The 24469-nt window shown below is 38.8% G+C and overlaps 1 protein-coding gene across 1 annotated transcript in view; it reads right to left on the bottom strand.

Moving 5' to 3' along the window:
- LOC126182031 (lethal(3)malignant brain tumor-like protein 3) overlaps window positions 1-24469 on the bottom strand; it is a 79897-nt gene that overhangs the window by 25565 nt on the left and 29863 nt on the right. Inside the window, exons 6-10 of the mRNA XM_049924818.1 lie at window positions 18994-19186; window positions 18363-18862; window positions 10419-10623; window positions 9522-9745; window positions 1947-2175 (exon numbers count right to left, since the gene is read on the bottom strand). Of these exons, the coding sequence (XP_049780775.1) occupies window positions 1947-2175; window positions 9522-9745; window positions 10419-10623; window positions 18363-18862; window positions 18994-19186 (1351 nt within the window). The remainder of the gene's footprint in view (window positions 1-1946; window positions 2176-9521; window positions 9746-10418; window positions 10624-18362; window positions 18863-18993; window positions 19187-24469) is intronic.

Here is a 24469-nt window from a genome sequence, read left to right as displayed (position 1 = left end):
GTTTAGCTTCTGAAAGGTGTGGAAACTTCTGGCAGAGATACTTAAAACACGGTCCATCTTTAGGCAAAGCCTTTACAAACTGTTTCACTAGGCCTAACTTTATATGTAGAGGTGGTAGGAGTACATGTTTTAAATCTACAAGATTTTAGCATAGAATGTTCTTCTCACCAGGTTTTAAAGACTCCCTCGCAGGCCAGTTCTTTCTGCACCAGTGTTGATCCCTAGCGCTACTGTCCCATTCACACAAGAAACATGGAAATTTGGTAAAACCACCTTGCTGACCAAGGAGCATGCATGTTACTTTTAGATCGCAACATATCATCCAACTATGAGCAGAATAGCCTATTTTATTTAGCACTATTTCTAAGTTTTCATAGCTTTCTTTCATATGTACAGGACGTCCAACAGGTATAGATGCATACATAACCATTATGTAATAAAACAGCCTTTAAACTAGTTTTGGATGAATCAATAAACAGCCTCCAGTCCTCCTTTTTGTATACAATACCAAACTCATTCCTCAGACCAGGAATGTCTTAGCAGTACACTAAATCACCTTCTTGTTAAAAAAAAACTTGGAAAATTGCTGCTCTCTCTTTCTATTTATGTATATGCTGGTTCCGACTGCCAATAAGTTCTTTTCTTTTAATCTAGAGCCAAGCAATTCAGCTTTTTCTTTCGTTAAGCCCAGATCCCTTACCAAATCGTTAAGCTCGGTCTGAGTAAACAATTTGGGCTCTAGACTTTCTGTATTATAATAGAATTCATCATCATCTGGTTCATTTAAATCAGATTGTATATTAGTTCTTGGCTCCCTCCACATCATAGGAGCAGCAAATCTAAAGGCTTTTTTTTTCTCCTTTTTGGACCATTTTCTCAATCTTCAGCACACACATAACATACCTTACGTGGTGCCCAAGATTTATCTTGATCACCAAGTTTAGATCCAAAGTATGATAGATAAACCTTTTTCACAAAGTCTGTAATGTTTCTTTTGTGTTTTTTAATCACAAATTCACCACAAATATAACACAAACTGTCAGCAGAGTTTTTACAACCACAATTACACATTGTACTGAGCACATGTACAGGAAACGGGGAAAGTGAAGTTAGGTTGACAGTAAACAAAACAGCATCTGTTAACACAAAAATAGAATTGACCTTTTTTTTGCCAGCAAACGTTTTTCAGCAGTGCTACCAATGTCATCTACATTCATTACACCTCCTTTTTAAATTATTTTAACTATATAAAAGCTGTTAATGTCTTTAAAAAATCGCTTAATTTAATAAATTTAACTGTAAAATGTGAAGAAATGATAGGTGACAGTTTTTAAGTATCATATTTGGATTCCCCACCCTAAAAAACATAAGAGTAATGTATTTTCAGCAGAAAAGTTTTTCCATCACTGGCCCGTGTAATCTGTGTTGTTGTGTGCATGGGAGTGTGTGTTTGGGTGTCTTTGTAGTTGTGTGTGTGAATATGTGTCCTTGCCATAGAAAAAGAGCTATTGCTCAAAATATAGTATGAATGTTGTTTTTCTCATGTGTTTCTGTGCTCCACACATCAAAAATCCCCTATAAATGAGTGGTTGCCTTTTCCCTATTTTACGTATTGCTCTATATAGGAATGTCCATTATTGTTAAAAATCTCTGATATCGAATTTTAATGGGACCTTAGAATAATTTCATATTAGTTTTTTGACATTTTTAACAATCTCACATACCAAAAACAAAATTTGCACTATCACTGTTTTAAATGGAGATAATTCTGACTTACTGTTGAAGCATTAGTCACATTACTTGTTTTGTAAAAGTAACGAAGGCTTTTCATAATCCTGTTCAGTGGTTTTCAGAAATGTATAAAATCCGACTTAATTTTTCTCTATCCAAAATAAAAAAAAAAATATTGTTGTTATAATTGATCTAAATCTCTACTTAGAACTTACTTTTCGGTGGTGTAAGCTGACGATTGTGCTCTTCACACCAGCCAACAGGATGTATGTATGGAGATGAGGGATCTGCCCAATAATCAAACGCTTCATCCAAACCATCAAAATGTACTAGTATCCTGTTATCAACAATGTCTGCCACTGTAGCCACACATACCAAGTTTTTGTTCTTGCGATCCACTGCCTCCAACTTCATACCTATACGGAAGCCACTAGGACACACAGCCTGTAAAAACAATTTGAACAAAAACTGTTACTGTATTAGGTGTTCGCATCACCAACATGGACATTTAGGAACTAACACACAATCAATAGATCTTTTTTTCATTACTTTTGGCAGATCAGGACTGTTACAACATCTCTCGAGATTGTCCCAATTATTATTATTATATTATTTGTGTAATTAACTCACCCCCTCCCCAAAATACAAATACTGCTGAAAAGGACCACAGAAAGAAGCAAGTGTGCAGCACAGACTATTGACATAATTCCACTCTAGGGATGGTCTGGATTGATATGAAAATAGAAGTAACAAACTTCATAATGCTATAATTGCTTTAGAAGAGCATTTATTCAGATTACCAGTTTTGGCAAACTATGCTGCCATCTTCAGATCTGTCAAGCAAAGACTGAGTAAGCACAAAAAATGGTGCAATATATTTACAGAACATTTGCAACATAATGTGAATCCATAAGGCACCTTATGCACTACACTTGAAACAATCACATCCATGAATACCATAATTTGGGTCACATGCTAAATAAAAATTTCAAGAACATGCATGTCGTAGTATGTTTATACTATAAACCTCCTACAACATCCACCCAATTCACATCCCACCACCGTCCGCACCTGGCAGCCTTGTCATGTTGCCTGCACGCCTCGCCAGACAGCAGTCTTCTCTCCCGCCCACCTATATCCTGCTATCCCATCCCTCCCTCTTCCTCATACTGCTTTCATTCAATGCAACAGCTGCATTCCGGCCGGTGCTGCCAGAGATACTGAGACAGCGGTCATGTGCGTGTGACATTGTTTGCTTGTCTGAATGTGTGTGTGTGTGTGTGTGTGTGTGTGTGTGTGTGTGTGTTTTCTTTGCTGAAGAAGGCAATTTATGTAACTTTACACAAACCATAATAACTGTCTATACAAAGGTAAAATTAGGATCTATCTAATATAAATTTCAGAGTTATGTGAAATTTACACTCTTGATTCGAAGTATTCTGATAAATTGTAGGATTCTTGGCTAAATGTATGGAAGAAGAAGAGATACAGTGTTCAGGAAGAATTTTAAGGCTATGTAACATCCAACCCATCACAGAAATTTTTAAAGCTGTGTACCAATCCGTTACAGAAATAAGTAAGCACGTAACAACTATTGCATCCCAACATTGATGGTGATAAGTACGTAGAGACTAGAGATATTACTATTGTGGTTCTGAATTCCTGAGTCCATACTAAGTTCATTCCTCTTATTACCCACAAATATCTTTAGGGAGTATATGAATCTTTTGCGAGTAAATACAATGACATTCCTGCAAGATTTTCAGTTATCAACTTTACACAATATTCTTATTGCACCCTTCTGTAGAATGAACACTTTTTACACCTTAGCTGCAATGCACCTGACTATTATGCTACAGAATAAGAATCGAGTGAAAGTACGCAAACTATGCAAGCAATCTTGGTTGAAGGTTAACATAATAAGAGAGATTTCTGAGGCATAACTGAGCTTTTTGTTTGACTATCTACATGCTGGAATGACAATATTATGGAAGGGACAGATTGTTACTTGCCATTAGAGGAGATGTCAAGCTGCTGACAAGCACAACAAAGAGACTGCTATACATTTAAGCTTTCAGCTAAAAGAACTCCTCCTAAAGGTATTATGGAAGGGACAGATTGTTACTTGCCATTAGAGGAGATGTCAAGCTGCTGACAAGCACAACAAAGAGACTGCTATACATTTAAGCTTTCAGCTAAAAGAACTCCTCCTAAAGGTCTCACAAACCTAGTTCTGCAAAACCAGGCAAATCTGGCCCAAATCTCCTTACCATCCATAAAATTCTCCTGCTCTGCAATGCTAACTCCCTGCATCCAATCTCTCACACTGAAACTCTTGCCCTCCAGGAACTACAGCAACATGCACACCACCACCTTAAAATACTCTCCAATCTTTTACTCCGATTTTAAATGTAGGACTTTTGGACAAAAGTTTTTACAAGTACTTTAAGTTGTAGGGGCCATGGGTGTGCTGATGAGAATAACAATTAATATTTCACATGATAAGTTGACCATGAAGAAATTGTCAAACGGATGTGTCCACGACTGCTGGTTATGGAGAACAAAAGGGTGTGGATTTCAGCTCTGAAGCTATATTTGGAGCAAACTGAGCAAGCTCTAGTGAACATTTTGCAAAGCGCTGGCACCACTGATGATACCATGACTATCATTATGCTCCATAGACCAACCATCAAAACAATGGATTACGTAAGTGGATCTGCTCCAAAGAAAAGTTATGGCAACAATGTTTTGGGATGTGACAGGTAATGGACCACTTCAATAAAAAACTAAAGGAAACATGACCCCTTCTGGCTAAGAAGAAAGTGCTATTTCACAACAACAGCATGGCAGCAAATTATCTGGAGTCATCACTGCAAAACTGCAAGAACTGAGCTATGATCTGCTGCAATATTCCCAGTATTCATACAACCCAACTCCCTAAATTTCTTCTTGTTCTGAAAGATTATATATATATATAATCTTTGCCTTTACAAATGTCTGCTTGTGTCTGTGTACATGCGGATGGATATATGTTTGTGTGCGAGTGTATACCTGTCCTTTTTTCCCTCTAAGGTAAGTCTTTCCACTCCTGGGATTGGAATGACTCCTTACCCTCTCCCTTAAAACCCACATCCTTTTGTCTTTCCCTCTCCTTCCCTCTTTCCTGACGAAGCAACCATTGGTTGCGAAAGCTTGAAATTTTGTGTGTGTGTGCTTGTGTGTCTATCGACCTGCCAGCACTTTCGTTTGATAAGTCACATCATCTTTGTTTTTACATATATTTTTCCCACGTGGAATGTTTCCCTCTATTTTTATATATATATCTAAAAAGAAAGATGATGAGACTTACCAAACAAAAGCGCTGGCAGGTCGATAGACACACAAACAAACACAAACATACACACAAAATTCAAGCTTTCGCAACCAACGGTTGCCTCATCAGGAAAGAGGGAAGGAGAGGGAAAGATGAAAGGATGTGGGTTTTAACGGAGAGGGTAAGGAGTCATTCCAATCCCGGGAGCGGAAAGACTTACCTTAGGGGGAAAAAAGGACAGGTACACACTTGCACACACACACACACACACACATATCCATCCGCACATACACAGACACAAGCAGACATTTGTAATATGCTCATAATTGAGACAGGGGTATATTTTAGAGAGTCACAATTAATACTTTTTGCAAGACACTTGGAAAAGTGTAAATCTCTAAAAGGGGACTATGTTCAATAACAGATAACTTGTTTCTGTGAGTATTTACTGAACTGCCCACATAACCATTAGCATTGAAAATTGTAGTTTGAATTCAGGAAACAGCTAAGAAAATGTTTTACTAGTCCGTTTCCAGAGAACTGAATAGTTCTGTATTACCCATCAGTCCAAAAGGTTTAGAGACTGTATTACTAAAAATAGAGGAAAGTTCAGGTGTTCTACAAAGCCTCTCCCCACTTGAGTACAGAACATCTGTACAACCATGTGAAACTGTCAGAATAGTCCTTCTTTGGTATGTTGTACAACTTGGATGTCGTATTCATGTTTTCTCCAGTCTTAGTGAACCATCTGAGGACCATTCTGCCCTTTGTCATTTTTGTGGTAGGTTCGTACAGATAACAAGTCTTGTAACACATGATGACTTGCTCCAAAAAAGAATTGTCTGCATTTTTCATTTAAATAAAACTGCAACATGCGTCCATACACTGTTCTTTTTGTTTGGGAATCAAGATGTGCGAACAAATTTTGCATGCACTTTTCTTCTTCAAAATATTCTGAAGAATTGCTAGAACATTTGATTTAGAGATGTTGCTCCACTGTGATTTATGACACAACAATGTTATCATATTACTACTGCACGTCCACTCCCTAATTTCACCAGCTCACAACTGACTGGATGAATGAAATTCTGTTTATAGTTGTTAGTTCAAGCTACCACCATAGTCACTATTCTGGTGTCATTTATAAAGCAGCAATGAAATCAGTATCAGAACTTTTTGGGCAGACAGTATCAGCTATGCACTGGAAAGTGGAGGACTATAATGAGAATATGCTATACATTAAACCACCTACAAAGCAAAAGGCTGATCTGAGTACCAAGAGGTGGTATATACTTGCTTGTCTCTGGCCTTTGAAGCAATATATCAAGCCTTTTATCAGAGGATCTATAGTAATCAGAACAGTGGTGCAACATGCCATTTTTCACACACAAAAATCATTGCCAAAAGTGAAGGGCATGTCAACTGTTAGAAAACAAATGCTCTAGAACTTATTTAGCATCAACCTGAGCTACTAAGACAATCACTGGGCCACACTTGTGAAGATATACAGAGGGAAAACACACAAAACTCAACAGGAGAGGGTAAGAGGCAGATAAGCACAAAAATAGTGATGAAAATGTGTGCTTCCAAATAGAAAAGTGAAAAAGAAAATTAATACCGAAATAGCCTTGAAAATAGCAAAAAAATATCAGAGAAGGGTAACTACAGAGGCAGAATGAGAAAAGATACTTGGTAAACAGGATAAGACACAATATCACTATTAGGACACAATTATTGTAATTTTCTCACTGGACAATTTTCTCCCTCTCAATATACAGTTTAAATGATTAAATTTTACTATCCTTTATGAACATTTTTTAGTTCTTCCTACCTTCTTTATTCCTTTCTCCTGATGAATACTTTTTTTTAAAATAAAAATGTAAGGTGGGCTATTTTTATCTGCACATGTGGATTTGTCAGCCTATTGTGAGAACTCTTGTCTCAGTGTTTCATTACCAGGTAGCATTCTATGTAATGAGTGTTATCAAATTTTAAATGTTTGTGTCAAAAGCAAATTAACATCCAATTATTAATATGCCAGAAGAAGAGTAGTATGTTGCCTGAAAAGTACATTAATGCTTTTGGTAGAGTTAGGCAGACAATCAATTTGGCTTGTGGATACACAAGCTGGGCTAGTAAACCATACCAAATGATTCATGAGGGTACAAATATTTCATGTTAAATAATACAGTGAATATAATCATTCTTCACCAAGGAACTTTTTTCTGTACTAATTGCCATACTTTCTCTTTGTTAAACCTTAGAACAGTCATAGTCATTAGGTTACTGAAACTCGTATTATTAACCTTACCTATTACCATGAAAAAACTTTGTTAAATAAATCATTGACCAAAAGCACGGACTTTCTTCCACCTTAAAGGCACTGTGAGGCTGATAGATATTTACAAAATTGAAATGGATCTTTATCCTTCGTTCTTCTTACAAATAAGAAGAATAAGGGACAGTCAAATTAAAACAACACAGATGTAAAAAATTAAGTAAACTGTTAACTATTTCAAAAGTAATCACTGTAACTGTTAACACATTTATCCCACTGTAAGACAAAATGGTCAATGCCTTCATGAAGAAATGTTTGCAATTGCCTAAGGAATCATGGTAGTACCCAGCCATGCACCTCTTTGAAGCGCATTGATGGCCACAAATGTTTTTCTTCAGGGTTCAAAAATGTGGAAATCACATGAGGAGGGATCAGAAATGAATGGAGGATGTATAACGGGCCCCACACATGAGTGGCACATCACAGTGATCTGTCGCATGTGATATTACTGCAATCAGTCGCTTGCTCATCTCGACACAAGTGATTTAGCAAGCAATTTCAAACAGTATAAAAAATGCCACTGCATCGAGAACTTTTGCTATGGAAAAGGATCTGCTATTTTTAGAAGCAGTTGCAGTTGATTTCTGTATCTCCATGAACACTTGCAAAAAAACAAATTGAAAAATGTGTATTGCAATTTATTAAACTTGCTTTACGATGCTTTTCTTGGAAACTGTAGGTTACTTAACAGCATATATAATTATTTTCACTGATTCCAAGAAGATTGTTCTTCTGTCAAGTGTGCTAATACAATTTATTTTTCATTTAGCAGTCCTCAATTTCTTTTTTATTCATTGTTATTATAGTTTAAGTAGTTGCACAACACATTTTGTTTTGCAAGCTCAATGCATGTATAGAAATGTCAACAGAACAACTGCTGTTTATCATACCTCGTTCTAGGAAGGAGAGTTTGATTACATGAAATGACAAGGGGTTTGAGTGTAGCTGCATAACAGATTTGGCCTGAGCTTTAAATTAAGATGCACACTTAATATTATGGTAGTTGTGTGCTATTATGTTAAGAAGTTAAAAACTTTAATAATAAGAGTAACTGTTTCATAAATAACTCAAAATCAGCAGATAAGGCCTAGTATATCAAGACTATAATTATAAACCTCCAACCAATTCTGCTTCTACAGCACTACAAAACCGGAGGCTGTATTTTGTATTACTTCTTAATATAAATGGCAACTTTGGCCTCGACTTCACTTCTCAGAGTAGTTTGTGATCCCTGAATACCTATTAATTCCAATGTAAAATTCTTACTCAACATGGGCAAGGGGAAACAAAACAAAAATGCACAACCATACTTAATAACTTGATGAAGGAGTCACAGTCATATCGTTGCTAACCAGCAGTCAGCTGTCTGTGTGTGTATGAATTGATGTGATCCACCAGATTGTCTGGGATTTCCATTGTGATCAACAACCAATTGCTGTGATCTGTCCACACACGTACAATCGGTCATCCATTAGACAGATGCTGTGATCTGCTGCTCTTGTGTGTGTGTGTGTGGGGGGGGGGGGGGGGGGCTTAAGGGCTTCCCACTGAAACCTCTGCAGTGTAATTGAACCAACCTTGTAAATGTACAGACGAGCATTATCCTGCAACAGAATGATGTTGTCCGTCAACATCCCTGGGCTTTTGGACTTGACTGCGCGTTTCGATTTCTGCAGTGACCACATACCACTGTGTATCATTTGAAGCACATCATTGAATCCAAACACTCAGAAATGTTGATAGACCAGCAACATTCTGTTGCAAGGTAATGTCTGACCACATGATGTCAAGGGTGTTTTCACTAAGAAGCAGCAATTTCGCTGGGATGCCTTTACACAACCTCTCTACAGTACCAATCTCTCCCCATGCAATTTCCATATTTTTGAAGTCCTGAAGAAAGACTTTTGTGGCTATCTATTTGCTTCAGCCAAAGAGATGCATGTATGGGTACAGTCTTGGATACAGTCCCACAATTATTGAATAATGAAATAAGCTTATAACAATACTTGTATTTGGCATGACAGGTTTCAAAAATTGTACAAAATCTGAGTGTTAACCATTTCACTAAAATGGAAAACAAATAATCTGAACAAAATTGGAGTATTCAAAAAATGGAATAAATTTTGTGTACTAACTTACATTTCCAGGCTTATTGGCAAAGAGATTCCTCGGAGCAGCCTGAGCATGACACTGCTTGAGATAGGCATTCCAGTTGAAACTGGCAGGCGAATAGCCTTTTGGTGGATGTAGCTTATGATTGTTTTTCTCACACCAACCCGCTGGGAAAATATCAACTGAATCCGCATTTACCCAAAAGTCATAGTTGTCAGGGTAGCCATCAAAGTGCAGTCTGATACGATAGCCTGTTTGGAAAGAGACAGTGTTATTACTTTACAAATAAAATTTTAGTAAGTGAAAATACAGGATTTGGTTCAGCTCACTTTCATTCATTTCTGTTTATCTCCTGAGTATGTATTCATAACTTAGTATCTCACTTTTCTGCATTACTTCAAATAGCGCCTGCAATTGTAGTGTTACCAAAGCTTGAAATGTTACTTATAACAATTTTGCTTTAGGACACCTACATTTTACATGACTGGCTCTTTTATTTAGGTTTACTTAGAGATTTTCATTACTATGATTTTGTTTCTTATTTAAAAGTCAACAATAATACTATCATATAATCAGAAGTCAATATTCTATTACTGAATGAGATGGATTTATTGGTTAACATAAATGTTACTAATGCAGGCAATAAGCATAGGAAAAGCTAAGTATATAAAGCAGGAAATGTGAGAATTAATTATAATGTTCATATAAAAAAGTAATCATTTTAAGGCAGGAATTCACTATTCAATATCCAATAATCACTTGAATGCCACAAATGTCTGATATTTGGTAACAGCATCTGTGTCTTGTTATTTTTTTATTTAACTGATTTCTTTAGTTGTGTTTCAGGTGTTAATAATAGTAATTAATTTATAGCTACACAGATGTTACATATTTGTCGTATATCATTAGATATTCAATTCTAACCTTGTACATCAGAAACAGTGAGCACACAAAAATATGATGGATGTTCAGGATCAATTCCCTCAAGTTTCATGCCAACTTTGAAGCCATTTTTCATATATGGAAAAGGGTCACGAAACAGCTTCTGTGGAGCTTGTTTCCCTTTACAATGTTCCAGATATTTTGGCCATAAGAAACCTTTCTTGCTTGAGAGCCATGAAACAGTGGTCTGGAAAAAAATAAACTCATGACAAATAAAGAAATCTATACTAAAGCAACAATCATTGTTTTATTTCTGACACAGGGTCCTCATGATATCTAGTTAAAATCTGCCACAGTAAAAATAAACATTGCATACTGGAGGTTGTTTTTGTTACTATTATTACATAGAGGGATATGACTCTCTTAAAATGCTTCGCAAAAGTTAACAATAAACTTCATAAATGAATTATTAACTTTTTTCAGTTAGTTTCACAGCATTTGCAAGACATTATTTTGGAAATCGGTGGAAAATCTATGTCACAAAGGTTCCTGGGAAGTTTCTCTCCCTTTATGCTCAAGTGAGCACGAGCTTCATCACCACAGAGTACGCTGTTAGTGAGATGCTAAGTCTTAACCCTCAACCAAGTCTAGGACCATGATATATCTAGCATGTAATATCACATTTTTTAGTTCCTGTAAGCTTCTTCACCACAAAGAAACTCACCGCCAAGTGGGAGGCCTGACATGGCCAACCTTTTTTTTTAATCATATCTTTTGCTGTGGAATCCAGTCATCCTAACAGTAGTGTTGACAAAGAATAGTTAACATATTAGTGCCTTGCATGCCCAGTCAGAACAATTACAACCAGACAACTTGTGTGTCCACGAGATACTGCCTAATCCAGCAGCATATCAGTATGCAAGTCTCTATATACTTCACATCACAGATCAAGTACCTATTATATCATCATAATCACAACACAAGATCTCACTTATACAGCACTCCAGCTATATGCACCTATAAAACAAAAACATTTCCAAAGTCCTTTCCCACTACTGCTGTACACTTATGGAACAAGCTACCCTAGACTCTGCACACAATTCAATACCCCACTGTATTTACGAAAAATTCAAAGCACTCACTTTTTCTAATTTGTAAATGATTCCTTATCCACTCCTCCCCTCTCCAAGGCATCAAAAAACACCAATGTATGATCAGTTCTCTCTGTCAAACAATGATGCAAGCACTGACTTCTTCTTACAGTTATCTGTTTCTTTTCATGTTTTTGTCACCCATTTCATTTTTCCTCTCTTTATTACATGACACTGCAGCTTCCAAACGTCTTGACCTCACCCACCTCTCCAATCTCATCCGCTGATGGAATGGCGTGTAGTCTAAATCCAACTGCTTGTAAACCATCTTTATATCTCCACTACTCACAAATCAAGGTACACTTTTTCTGATATAACTAATACTTTTTTCACTAGTCCTGTCATTAGTATTTGTCTACCCATTGTAACACATATGTCACAATGGACATAATGATAAAATATGAAGAATTTATGGGTGCACTGATAAAAAAAAAAAAAAAATTTGACATTTGCGAGTTGGGCTCACATACTGGGGGTTCTGTACAAAGTTAATTATGTATAAAGACAGTTATTCATTCCAGGAATTGAAAATATTGACCGTTCTTGCCCATTACTGACCCTGATGCTGGTGAGATATCGGTCCCTGGGATTCCAAGGTTTTCGAGGTTGTTTCAATTTTAATAATATGAATGTGACAAAGTCATGCAGGAGGCAGGCAACCATTATTATAATAATCAGCAGTTCTCCATTCAGTCTCAATGGGTCGTAATGGCAAGAGTCAGGCATCAGACAAGGAATTACTTTATTGCTTGTGTGACATACCTGGAATTTATCCATCATCAGGTATCCAGGAGTGATTACCACTCCTGGATACCTGATGATGGATAAATTCCAGGTATGTCACACGAGCAATAACGCAATTCCCTGTCTGATGTTTGGTTTTTACCATTGTGACCCAGTTATCTTAAGTGCAGAAAAACTAACTGTTTTAATTTCAAATTTGACGTCACACAACAAATGACAAAAGAAAATTTTTTTGTCTAATATAATTACAACTTAACAATTTTTGGAATTTTTCTTTTACTTGTACTGTGAAACATTACTACCTGCCAAACTTCATGAGTCTATGTCAATAGAAAGTACCCTATAGGTTTTGATGAGCGTTTGCAAGTATAAAAATATATGACCTAAATTGTCATATCTTTTAACTGCATTGACTTAGAACCTTCAACATTTTACGCTGCCAAGTAACCATAGTCCTCATAGTGATATAAATTTCAACTTCATATGTCTACCCATTCCTGAGAGAAAAGGTTTTTAACAGTCACACAGACAGACAACAAAGCGACTCTCTAAGGGTTTCAATCTTTCTGATTTAGGTATGGAACTCCAGAAATACAATAAATAAATAAACATGGCAGAACAACCTGACTAGCCAAATGTTGTGGTTCTGGTGTTTAATTATACCTGAATCAAAATTATAGATAATGGGGTAAAATGCCTGACAACTAAGCTATGTGGAGCAAACTGTACTTACTAAACAGTGTAGCTTTTTCTAGGGGCAAAAGGATTAGGTGGCTGGAAAGCAGCACTGTAAGTGTAGGTATTGTAATTAGTTGCTGGTCACTCAAATGAGACAGCCCATTTTGACAAACTGTCATAACAATGGAAAGAGGATCAAAATTTAAGGAAAGAAGAACATGAAATAAAATGCAGCATACGTTCATTAAGATTTTGGGGATGGACTACACACTTTGAGTTCATGAATAACGATGTGAAAACAAAGAACCTAAATGGCCTGAGAACAGATGAAATGAGTGGTAGCTATACTTTTCTTAATAGAAAAAAATATATTTTGGATGGGTTGGTCCCAGATTCAGATACATTTATTTTTTTGAGTAGGGAAATATGAAGACTGACTGATTCCGACATTGAAGAAATGATGTAGTAAAATGAAGATAAGTATGATTAAAGACTCATGAAAGGCTGTTGCTAGGTAGATTGTGCTGAGAAATAATTAAGGAAAAAATTTTGATACATTGCTTTGTTTCTGAGTTAATTAGCATCGTGTGCACAAATTCAAGTGGTCCACCACAGATGGTGACACCAAATGTGTTCTTTGTTTTCCTAAAACAGAACATGAGGGCTACATAAATATTGGACATGGGTTGGCAGTAAGGATTGAATGTGAGTCTAAGGCTGAGCAGTCTCGTATGATATCATCTACATTATGAGAATAACTGATACAAACTGTATCTGGCAGGCTGCTTGAATCTGAAAGTGCAAGAGCCTGATTGGCTACCTTCAGTGCTAATCAACTTGGAAACAGCACAATGTACTGAATTTCTTTTTCTCAGCAAAGCCTATCCTGCAACACCCTCAGAAGCTTTTCAGACTGTTTCTGAGCACCCTGTATAATGGATACCCAAGAACATTGTTTTACGATTTTGCACCCCAAAGAGGTTGTGAGACATAGAACAGGACTGATGCAGCCAACCTGTGATACGAACAACTGCATGGGAAAGAATACGCTGCGGTCTCCTCCAGTGAAATTTTCTGTTATTCATCTGAAGTGACTATAAGAAAGCAAAGTAATTACAGCTTCGTGGGAATTTCAAATCTTATCACTTCAAATACAAAATTCATGTCTTCATCATCACATGGACCTCAACCTTATCAGATATATGAACTACTTAAAGCCAGAAGACCTCACAGACTGACAGAAATATTTTTACCACAAAGCAAAATACATTTCACATCCAGGGGTGATTCTAGAAATCGGTCACGGGGGTGGGGGTGGGCAATGGTGGGGGTGGGGTGGGGAATGGAATATCACTTAACAAAAGGAGAGTTGGGGTCCTCCACCGTCAAATTGGTAAAATTTGGTGTTGCTTAAAGTAGTTTTTGGTAACCGTTTTGGAGTTCAGGGTAAAAACGTGTCTACAGAATGTGTGTGTGCCCAGGAAAATAATACGATTTGACCCAGATGTCTGGCAATTAGAAGTTTTTGTCTGGGGTCAGCAATTTACGTGTTGGTAGGCATACCCAGCATATTTATCTTTCTTGATTATTGTAAGTGGTACTTGTACATTAATATACAACTAATTTATATTAATAAATAATAAGGTGCCCATTTTAAGTTCAATGATATTTAATAGTTTAGATAGTAAGCTATTTGCTGCTCTAATTGTTTTGTTAAAATGTGTTTGAAACATATTGCAACCTATATTGCTACATAATTATATAAAAAGAAAATGATTGAATCTGTTGAAGCAATATATTCGCTGATTTCTGAAGTCATTTTATCCAGTGTACTATGATACTCCATACCCCCCCCCCCCCCCCCCCCCGCCACCATCCTTGTTCATATCTATATTATGCATACCAGATGTGTTGCAGAGGGTACTTTGCATATCATTGGCATTTGGCATTTCTCATTTCGTTTGGGATTTATGAACAGTAAGAAGGAAGAAATGTTGGTACACCTCCACATGAACTCAAATTTCTCCAGTCATTTAATATATGCATTTAATATATTATTTAATTTTTCTTGAAACATACTTGCTCATAATTTTAACAGCAAACCACTCCATAAGCTTATCTCCAGAAGTGTACATCACTGGAATTGAATCAGTATTCTGTGAAGCTCTTGCCTTTACTAAACAAACCAGTGATAAAATCTAAAATATGTTAACTTTTATTGAGATATTTCCTTTTTTGTAAAACAAATTTTTCAGGGGTGAATTATGTTTTCTTGGATTTTTTTTTCAATAAATCTCACTGTGGCACTGGCCTTTTAGTCCAGTCAATGAAGAAAATGTAGGGGAGGAAATTCGTGTGGCTATACATGTTTCTACAGTGGTAGGAGGGAATGGAATCAACAACATACTAAGAATCCTGACTGTTGCAGTGAGTGTGTGAGTGTGTGTGTGTGTGTGTGTGTGTGTGTGTGTGTGTGCGGTAGGTAAGTTTTTGTTTTTCTTAAATAGCTCAAAAACTGCAACTTCTATCAAAAATGTCTTCCTCTACAGAATTAAATTTTCAACACAAAATGTTCTATGATTTTTTTTCTCTGGTACTAACAGCTTCCACGATGCAGGGATGGAAAAATCACACATTAAGTAGTGTAAAATTAATGTTTATTGTGGAATAATGTGAGGAAAGAACAATTATGAAATGTCCGTACCATACCTAAGTGCAATAGACCTGTATTACCGGATAAATTGTGTTTTGGGAGTGTAACGGATTGGAGGGGGCAAAGGAAGGAAAAAGTGTGAAGGAGGGTAAGCTGTCAGATTGTGATCATAGACTTATTTACTTAACAGGTCGGCAAACTGAAGAGTGAGCAAGAATGTTACACTATCTCTGCCCCGGTAAGTCAGAAGAAGCAAATACAGGATGATTCACAAAGTTATACCGAACCTTCTGAAGTGCACCTTATGAATTGCTGGTGATGCAGAGTGTGTCAGTTCCACAGAATGCATTAACACTACATACAATGTCCCAGGGTTGGAACTTAAATAATGGCAACTATTTATTCACAACCGATACAAAAGAGTTACATATTTGCACCTGTTATTGTAATTCAAAGTCACCAGCATTGTGTAGAACCCATTGCCAGTGATGTGGAAGGTGTAGTATATTGTTAGCAGAGCCTGTTCTGTTGATGGTGCAAATGGAGTGGTCTACTGCCTGTCGAATCTCTGGAACAGTTCTGAAGCGAATGCCACAAAGTGGTTCCTTCATCTTCGGAATCAACTCAAAGTCAAAAGGACTTAAGTCCAGAGCGTATGGTGGATGGTACAGTACTCCTAGTCCCATCAATCAAACAGAGCAGCCACAGCTTGTGCTGTATATGCCTGCGCATTGTCATACAAAATGATGGGTGGGTTGTGCAGAAAGTGTTGCCGCTTCTTTCGCAAAGCTGGTTGCAGGTGATGCTCCAAAAACGAACAGTGATACTGTGCACTGAAGGTCTGCCATGGAGGAACATAATGCATTTTCAATCACATGACCAAATCTTGATATTTAATGGTTTTTAAGCTTTAATTACGTAAAAATAAAGAGATATTTTGTGATAATATTGATGGTAAATGCTATTTAAATGTTATAAGCAGTCCGAATAACAACAAACCAAACCATATTTTAAACACAGGAAAATGACCTATTGAAATAACTAGTTTTGTTAGTGGAGGGCATGACATGACATCCTGTGAAAATTAGAAAAATGATTTTGACGCATGCGCGGAATAATACTCGCTGCACGCTATATATTATGGAACGGAGGGCATCTTCGTCAGTCTTCAATGGCTCACCTGAGGATGGCTGGCAGTTGTCCACTCGAAATATCGTGGATGGAAGTTAACGACGACCGGCTGCAAGCCCGAAATCTTTTTGAATATTTAGTTCACCAGGAAAACTTTAAATTTCGCATTAGCTCCATATTTAACAATCACATACAACCATTTGCTCTACTAAAGATCCATACCCAAAGACTGGAAAGTTTCACAGGTCACACCAATATTCAAGATAGGTAGTAGGAGTAATCCATTTAATTACAGGCCCATATCATTAACTTCGATATGCAGCAGGATTTTGGAACATATAGTGTGTTCGAACATTATGAATTACCTCTAAGAAAACAGTCTATTGACACACAGTCGTGGCTCATAGTGAAATTGCTTGTTTATGGAATATCGTCTCAGTCGTGTGACTGGATTTGTGATTTCCTGTCAGAGAGGTCACAGTTTGTACTAATTGACATAAGGTCATCAAGTAAAACAGAACTGATTTCTGGCATTCCCCAAGGTAGTGTTATAGGCCCTTTGCTGCTCCTTATCTATATAAACGATTTGGGAGACAATCAGAGCAGCCATCTTAGGTTGTTTGCAGATGACACTGTCATTTATCGACTAATAAAGTCATCAGAAGATCAAAACAAATTGCAAAATGATTTAGAAAAGATATCTGAATGGCGCAAAAATTGGCAGTTGACCCTAAGTAACGAAAGGTGTGAGGTCATCCACGTGAGTGCTAAAAGGAATTTGTTAAACTTCGGTTACACGATAAATCAGTCAAATATAAAGGCCATAAATTCAACTAAATACCTCTGAATTACAAACTTAAATTGGAAGGAACACACAGAAAATGTGACAGATCTACTAAGGAGACTGTCAATAGTAGGCTTGTCTGTCCTCTTTTAGAATACTCTGTGCAGTGTGGGATCCTTGCCACATAGAACTGATGGAGTACATCGAAAAAGTTCAACAAAGGGCAGCACATTTTGTATTATCGCAAAATATGGGAGAGTGTGTCATTGAAATGATACAGGATTTGGGCTGGACATCATTAAAAGAAAGGCATTTTTGTTGTGATGGAATCTTCTCATGAAATTCCAATCACCAACTGTCTCCTCTGAATGCGAAAATATTTTGTTGACTCCAACCTACATAGGGAGAAATGTTCACCATGATAAAATAAGGGAAATCAGAGCTCGTGCGAAAAGATATAGGTGTTCGTTCTTTCTGCGAGCTATAAGAGATTGGAATAACAGGGAATTGTGAAGGTGGTTCGATAAACCCTCTACAAGGCACTTAAATGTGATTTGCAGAGTATCTATATAGATGTACATGTTGATGTAGAATATATTACTGATGACTAAAGTCTGTTATGTGTATCTGTTGCATTTATTAAACTTATAGAAAATGCCACGAACTTGCGCGCCAACCGAATAATTAGTGAGATGGTGGCTGTTGCCTTCATCTTTTTAAGATACAAAAATAGATGAATTAAGATGTTCAGGAAGCACCACTTTCCAATGGGTTTTATAAGCATCAAAAATACAACTACTCTAAATGAAAATCCAGTAATGTGTACTGTGATTTCAAATACATACTTTGTCATCTGATACATCATCTGCTGTTTCATCAGACTTGGCCACAGGCTGTGCAGATATCTCTATTTCACAGTTTTCTTTTGCAGTACTGGACACCATGCCACTTTGCACAGCACGAGCATAATGATGTTGTAAATGCTGAAGTAACTGACGATCACGAGGCATTGGTCGCAGGCGATGCCGTGCATAGTTTTGCGACTGCTGCTGTTGCATTAACTGCAATAAACGCTTCTTGCGTCGCCGCAAACGGAGTAGAAGCAAATCACGTTCACGCTTGCTCTGTTGAGCACGCCTATTTGCAAAGTTTGAAGCACAAAGATCACTACAGAACCGTGAAGAGACAAATTCTGTTGACAATCCATAACAGCCACATCCCTCACAACAATAGATTTCATCAGTGCCACTACTGCTGCTACCTCCATCAGCTGCTTGTCCTGAATTACCTCCAGATGGGTTCTCCTTCTTGGGAGGACGTACGACTTGCTGTTGTAAAGAGGGAGCTATAAATAGAAACAGTATCATTAAACATTTCTTTCCATTCTTCAAACACTAAATTACTTACTGCCTACTTTTATTTCATAAAAGAATGAATTAAATTTAGAAAAACAATGTGTGTATTGAACACACTTACTGGTACTGGAATGTTTTTCCTCCCTTTTGTCCACAGCCTTAAGAATGGAAGAGCAATCATTTGTAGCTGATGTTTGTTCAGCATTTTCATTTTCACATTCCTGAGCTTCAGGGGCTGATTTACAGTCTTGCTTCAGCTTTTCACAGTCATCTTCATCAATCATCTCCATAATTCCAAATTCATTCATGCGAAACTGGAAAGAGATTATACAACACACTCATTACACTTAACATAATTCGACAGCAGGATTACAAAAGAAAATGGCTGCAGTTGAACAGAAGCATAGAATTTCAATTTTTTAACCAAGTGTCACCACAGAAATGAGAACAGACTAACAGTAATTTATCTGCTTAAGTGACAAAGCAGTCTGTTGATGTCTCTGAAATTTTAATCTTATTACATCAACTGAAATAACCCACAGTCGCTAAATTATGAGCCTTGCTATGACTGTTTGGCTAGTCTTACAACATGATCAAACAGTATTGTAATAATGAAATTATACGTAGAATGAGAAAACACAACTACTCAATCAATATATTTTAAAAACAAGTGATGGCAAAATATGTTACACAAAACTTCTTTCATGAAATAATAAGGAAAGGCAACCACTAACCTGTCACTGAATAATGATGGTACAGAGAAAAACATAACAGTATAAAGATATTATGAGCTTTCAAACTATTATACTTGTTTCAACGGTAAGTTCATTTTCTCTCGCACATAAACATCCAAACTGGACTCAAAATGGTGACATTCATAAAATTAAAAGGGAAGGGTTTGGGACAAATGTGGGGGGAGGCCAAAGGTAAGGTTTGAAAGTGGAGAAGTAATGTGGAAAATGAGAGGACAGGAAAAGTGAGAGTACATGTAATATGATAGGGAGGGGACTAGTGGAGGTTGGGCAATTCCTTCAACACAGTTAAGAGGTGCTGTTGACGGTGTGAGCGTGGCAGAGGGATCCAAACAGTACAGATACTGAAGCACCTACAGAAGTAATTGGTGTTGTGGAAAGCATTATGTTCAGCAACACGATAATTGAATTTGTGACTGGCTGGTCACAATTGGGTAGTGGCCTTCATGTTCAGCAAACAATGTAAGAGTTATCCTATAAAAAATACAATCCCCCCCCCCCCTACACACACACACACACACACACACACACACACACACACACACACAAATCAGAATTACATTAATACCCCAATCTACACAGTGTACAAGTCCATGCCTATGTCAACTGTGCTCTGAATTCTGCATCATAAATGTTGGATAACCAACATGCAAGACCTGTCTTATACGCCAATCCACCACCTCATCCCACAGCTCAGTCACGTATTTCCTGTCCTGTAACGGTTATGGTCAAGTGTAAAATAGTCAAGTGTCTACAATGCTCCAGTCTCTATGCAGTTTTCAGTGAGGAGAGGTGGCAACCAATGACTTGTCTATGTGCATAAGTGCTCACCATCAAACTGTGGTTAATTTATTGATTGATTGATCGATTGATTGAGGGGTCATGGGACTAAACGGCAAGGTCATCAGTTCCACGATTCCAAAGTTACACACAGAAGAGAGAGCGTCCGCTAAAAGTGGAGAGGAGTCAAACTATAAAATGAGGAAGTTAAAATACACACAGTAGAAGGTATAAAATGGTAGTCCAAATCTAAAAAATGGGAAAACAGAGGGATAAGGGGGAGTGGTCATGGGTCCCAGACCGAGAAAATGTGGAGAGAGGCCCCAACCACAACCACCCTGCCCCTGCTCCAGGAGTAAAGCAAAACCTCATATCTCAAAATATAAACCACTTTCACGAAGGAAATTGAGGACGAGTTCAACCATCCATGAATCATCTACCAATATTAAACTTAAGGAATCTGGAAGATGATACTTAGGATGAAGGGCCAAAAGAAGGGAACATTCCACCAATATATGACGTAGACAGCATAAAAAAGACAGTGGACGCCTTATGAGAGGAGTGGAAGGAAGAGTGCCAAACTGCAGTAGACTCACTGATCATGTGGAGGTTATTACTGTGAGCAGTAGCGCACCAGATGTCATTCCACTTTTGGGAAAAGAGAGATATGATATAGATCCACATATCTACAGCTGTAATCATGAAATGGAATTGGGGGGGTCTGCTTCTCTAGCGAAATCATCAGCCAGTTCATTCCCTGGGATGCACATTTGACTTGGGACCCAGAGAAAGACAACTGAGCAGGTGACATGGCAAAGGGCAGAGAGAAGGTAATGGATAAGAGAGGCAAAATGGTGAGAAGACTGGCATTGGTCGATACCTTTCAGGCTGCTCATTGAGTCAGTACAAATTAACACAGTGCGGAGGGAGGCCTGAGAAACAGAATGGAGGGCTCTGTGAATGGCTAAGAGCTCTGCTGTGAACACACTATATGATCCCGGCAATAAATGGTGTTCTAAGCCAGTAGGAGACATGAAGGTGTATCCCACCTTATCTATCATCTTAGAACCATCAGTGTAGAAGATGGTGGCACCCTGGAATGGCATATACAAGATGCTGGAAAACCACTGGAGTGGCAGAGACCTTAGAACCCTGGAATAGGTCGGTCCTAATCCATGGTCTAGGCACCATCCAAGGGTAGGTGTTAGAGGAAATACACAGGGTGCATTCCAGTGAGTGGAGATGGAGATCCAGATTTAGGGAAGTGAGATGCATTCCAACCAGCAATCCCACCCATGGGCAGTAATCAAGAGGCAGACATGCCCCATTTGCAAAGGGTTACGGGATGATCAGGGACTTGGCAAATGGTGATTGCGTAAGAAACTAAGAGTTGGCTCTATCATATTTGCAGAGGGAGAATCACCCTTCTGTGAGAAGAATGTCAACAGGAGTAGTGCAAAAGGCACCACTAGCCAGATGCACTTCACAGTGATGAAAAGGGTCAAGTAGTGATGAACAGGGTCAAGTAGTTGCCGAGTGGAAGGAGCTGCTGAGTCACAAACCTGACTACCATAAACTAGTCTGGACAGGACCAGAGCACGGTAGAGATGGAGAAGGGTGGCAAGGTCTGCACCCCAAGATGTGTCAGCCAGGAGGTGAAGAGCATTAAGCTTTTGCATGCATGTAGTCTTTAGGTGGTGTATATGAGGCAGCCACGTCAGCTTTTTATCAAAAATAAGGCCCAAGAAATAGGACTGTGCTACAACATTGTGGAGCTGGTCACTTAAATAAAGTTCTGGATTGGGGTGTACTGTGGGTTGATGACAAAAATTCATAACCCATGTTATGGAGGGAGAAAATTGGAAGCCATGTGAGATGGCCCAAGCAATCGGATGGCACTTTGGGGCCAGCACTCAGCAGATGCTACCAAGTGGGAGCTGCACCAGATGCCAAAATCCTCGACGTACAATGCTGAGGTAACCACAGGCCCAACACAGGTTACAAGTCCATTGTTGGCTATGAGGAAGAGGGTGACAATTAACACAGAACCCTGTTGGATAGCGTTCTCCTGAATCTGGAGGGCACTGAGTGAAGCACCAGCTCGAACCAGGAAGAGCTAGTGAGATAAAAACTTGCGGATAAAAATCAAAAGATGGCCATGGAAGCCCCAGTCATGGAGGGCAACTAAAATGTGATGGCGCCAAGCCATGTCATACACCTTATGTAGGCCAAAGAAGACAGTGACATGGTGCTGACAGTTAGTAAAAGCTTGTCGGATTGCTGTTTCCAATCTGAGTAAATGATCAGTTGGGGATTATCCTTCCCGAAAGCCACTCTGATACAGGGACAAAAGGCCCCGAGATTTGAGTACCCAACATGGGTTCCTTCCGGGTTTAAGGACGGGGATAACAATACTGTCTCACCATTGTGACGGGAAAGTACCCGTGAGCCAAATGTGGTTGGAGATCTGAGGAGATGTTACCTCTGGATAATGTCAAAGTGTTGGATCATCTGGTTGTGGACGGAATCCGGGTCTGGAGCTGTGTTTTGTGAAGAGTTAAGAGCCTGCACCAATTCCCATTCGATGAAGGGTAAATTATACAGTTCAGCATGATGCATGTTGAAACAGAGGAGGGTCTGTTCAACTTGGTATTTCTGTAGGTGGAAGGTAGTGGGATGCCATCACCAGGTGTGTCTAAAGATGTTCTGCAAGGACCAACGGATCAGTGCACAGAGCACTTTGGAGGTTTAGGCCATGGACAGTTGACTGTCGCTGGTGGCCCAGAAGGCTACAGAGCTTGGATCAGACCTGCGATGAAGAGGCATATGTTCCCTGCTGGGAATCATAGTGCTCCTAGCATACCTTTTCTACTCTGCTTAATAAGGTAATGAGCCTTAGCATGGAGACGCTTAAAAGCGAGGAAGTTGGTCTGTAAAGGGTGTCGTTTAAATTCCAAAGTACCCATCAGCAGTCTTGGACGGCGACTGCTACATTCTTGGTCCATCTTGGTACCAGTCGACAGGGAGGGGGACCTATGGATAGGGGGACAGCCGTGCCAGCAGCATGAAGAATAGTGGCAGAGACTCCTTGTACGATCGCATCAATGCAATTCAAAAGGGAGGTGTCAACGTGCACAGCAGACGTATACGAAGGCCAACTGGCTCTGCGGAATGCCCAACATGGGGGGCTGTCTAAAAATGGTTCAAATGGCTCTGAGCACTATGGGACTTAACTTCTGAGGTCATCAGTCCCCTAGAACTTAGAACTACTTAAACCTAGCTAACCCAAGGACATCACACACATCCATGCCCTAGGCAGGATTCGAACCTGCGACCATAGCGGTCACATGGTTCCAGACAGTAGCGCCTAGCACCAATCGGCCACACCAGCCAGTGGAGGGCAAGAGGGGGGGGGGGGGGGGGGGGGAGGCTTTCTGCCTTGCAACAGCAGGGGAATGATAGAACTGGAAAGAGGACGCTGTCACAACGATAGTCAAGGAATGTCCAATGTAGGGAAGCCAGAAGACCAGATAGGAGAGCGTGAGAGCGACAGCTGTCAAGGTGCCTTGAGTGGTACTGAAGTGACTAGGGCAACTGTAGTTGAGAACACACAAATTGAAGTTTGTAATAAGTTAGTCAATTAGGAGACCCCACCTACCCCCACAGTGGGTGGTGGGCACTGAAGTCCTTGAGGAGGAAGGACAGGAGTGGGAGTTGCTCTATTAAGGTAGACAGTTCAACATAAGCAAGTGGCCTATCTGAAGTAAGGTAGACATTGCAAACAATGATGGCTGGAGTCATTTGCACTCTAACCACTATTACATCCAGGTTGGTATGAAGAGGAATCCACTCACTAATGACAACAGAGCAAACCAAAGTGCAGGCCTCACCAGAAGCTACCCCAGGGCCGGCGCAGTTCCAACAGAATGCCCAATGACCATGAAATGTTGGAGTGTGCTCATCATGAAAGTGCATTTCTCGAAGAACAAGACAGAACACAGAATATGAGGAAACAAGACGTTGTATTTCCAGCAGGTGATGATAGTCCCGTTTGCAATTCCACTG

The sequence above is a fragment of the Schistocerca cancellata genome, chromosome 1 (genome assembly GCF_023864275.1).
Source record: "Schistocerca cancellata isolate TAMUIC-IGC-003103 chromosome 1, iqSchCanc2.1, whole genome shotgun sequence".
In the NCBI taxonomy this organism is placed as follows: Eukaryota; Metazoa; Arthropoda; class Insecta; order Orthoptera; family Acrididae; genus Schistocerca; species Schistocerca cancellata.
This window is presented reverse-complemented; position numbering and strand designations above follow the sequence as displayed.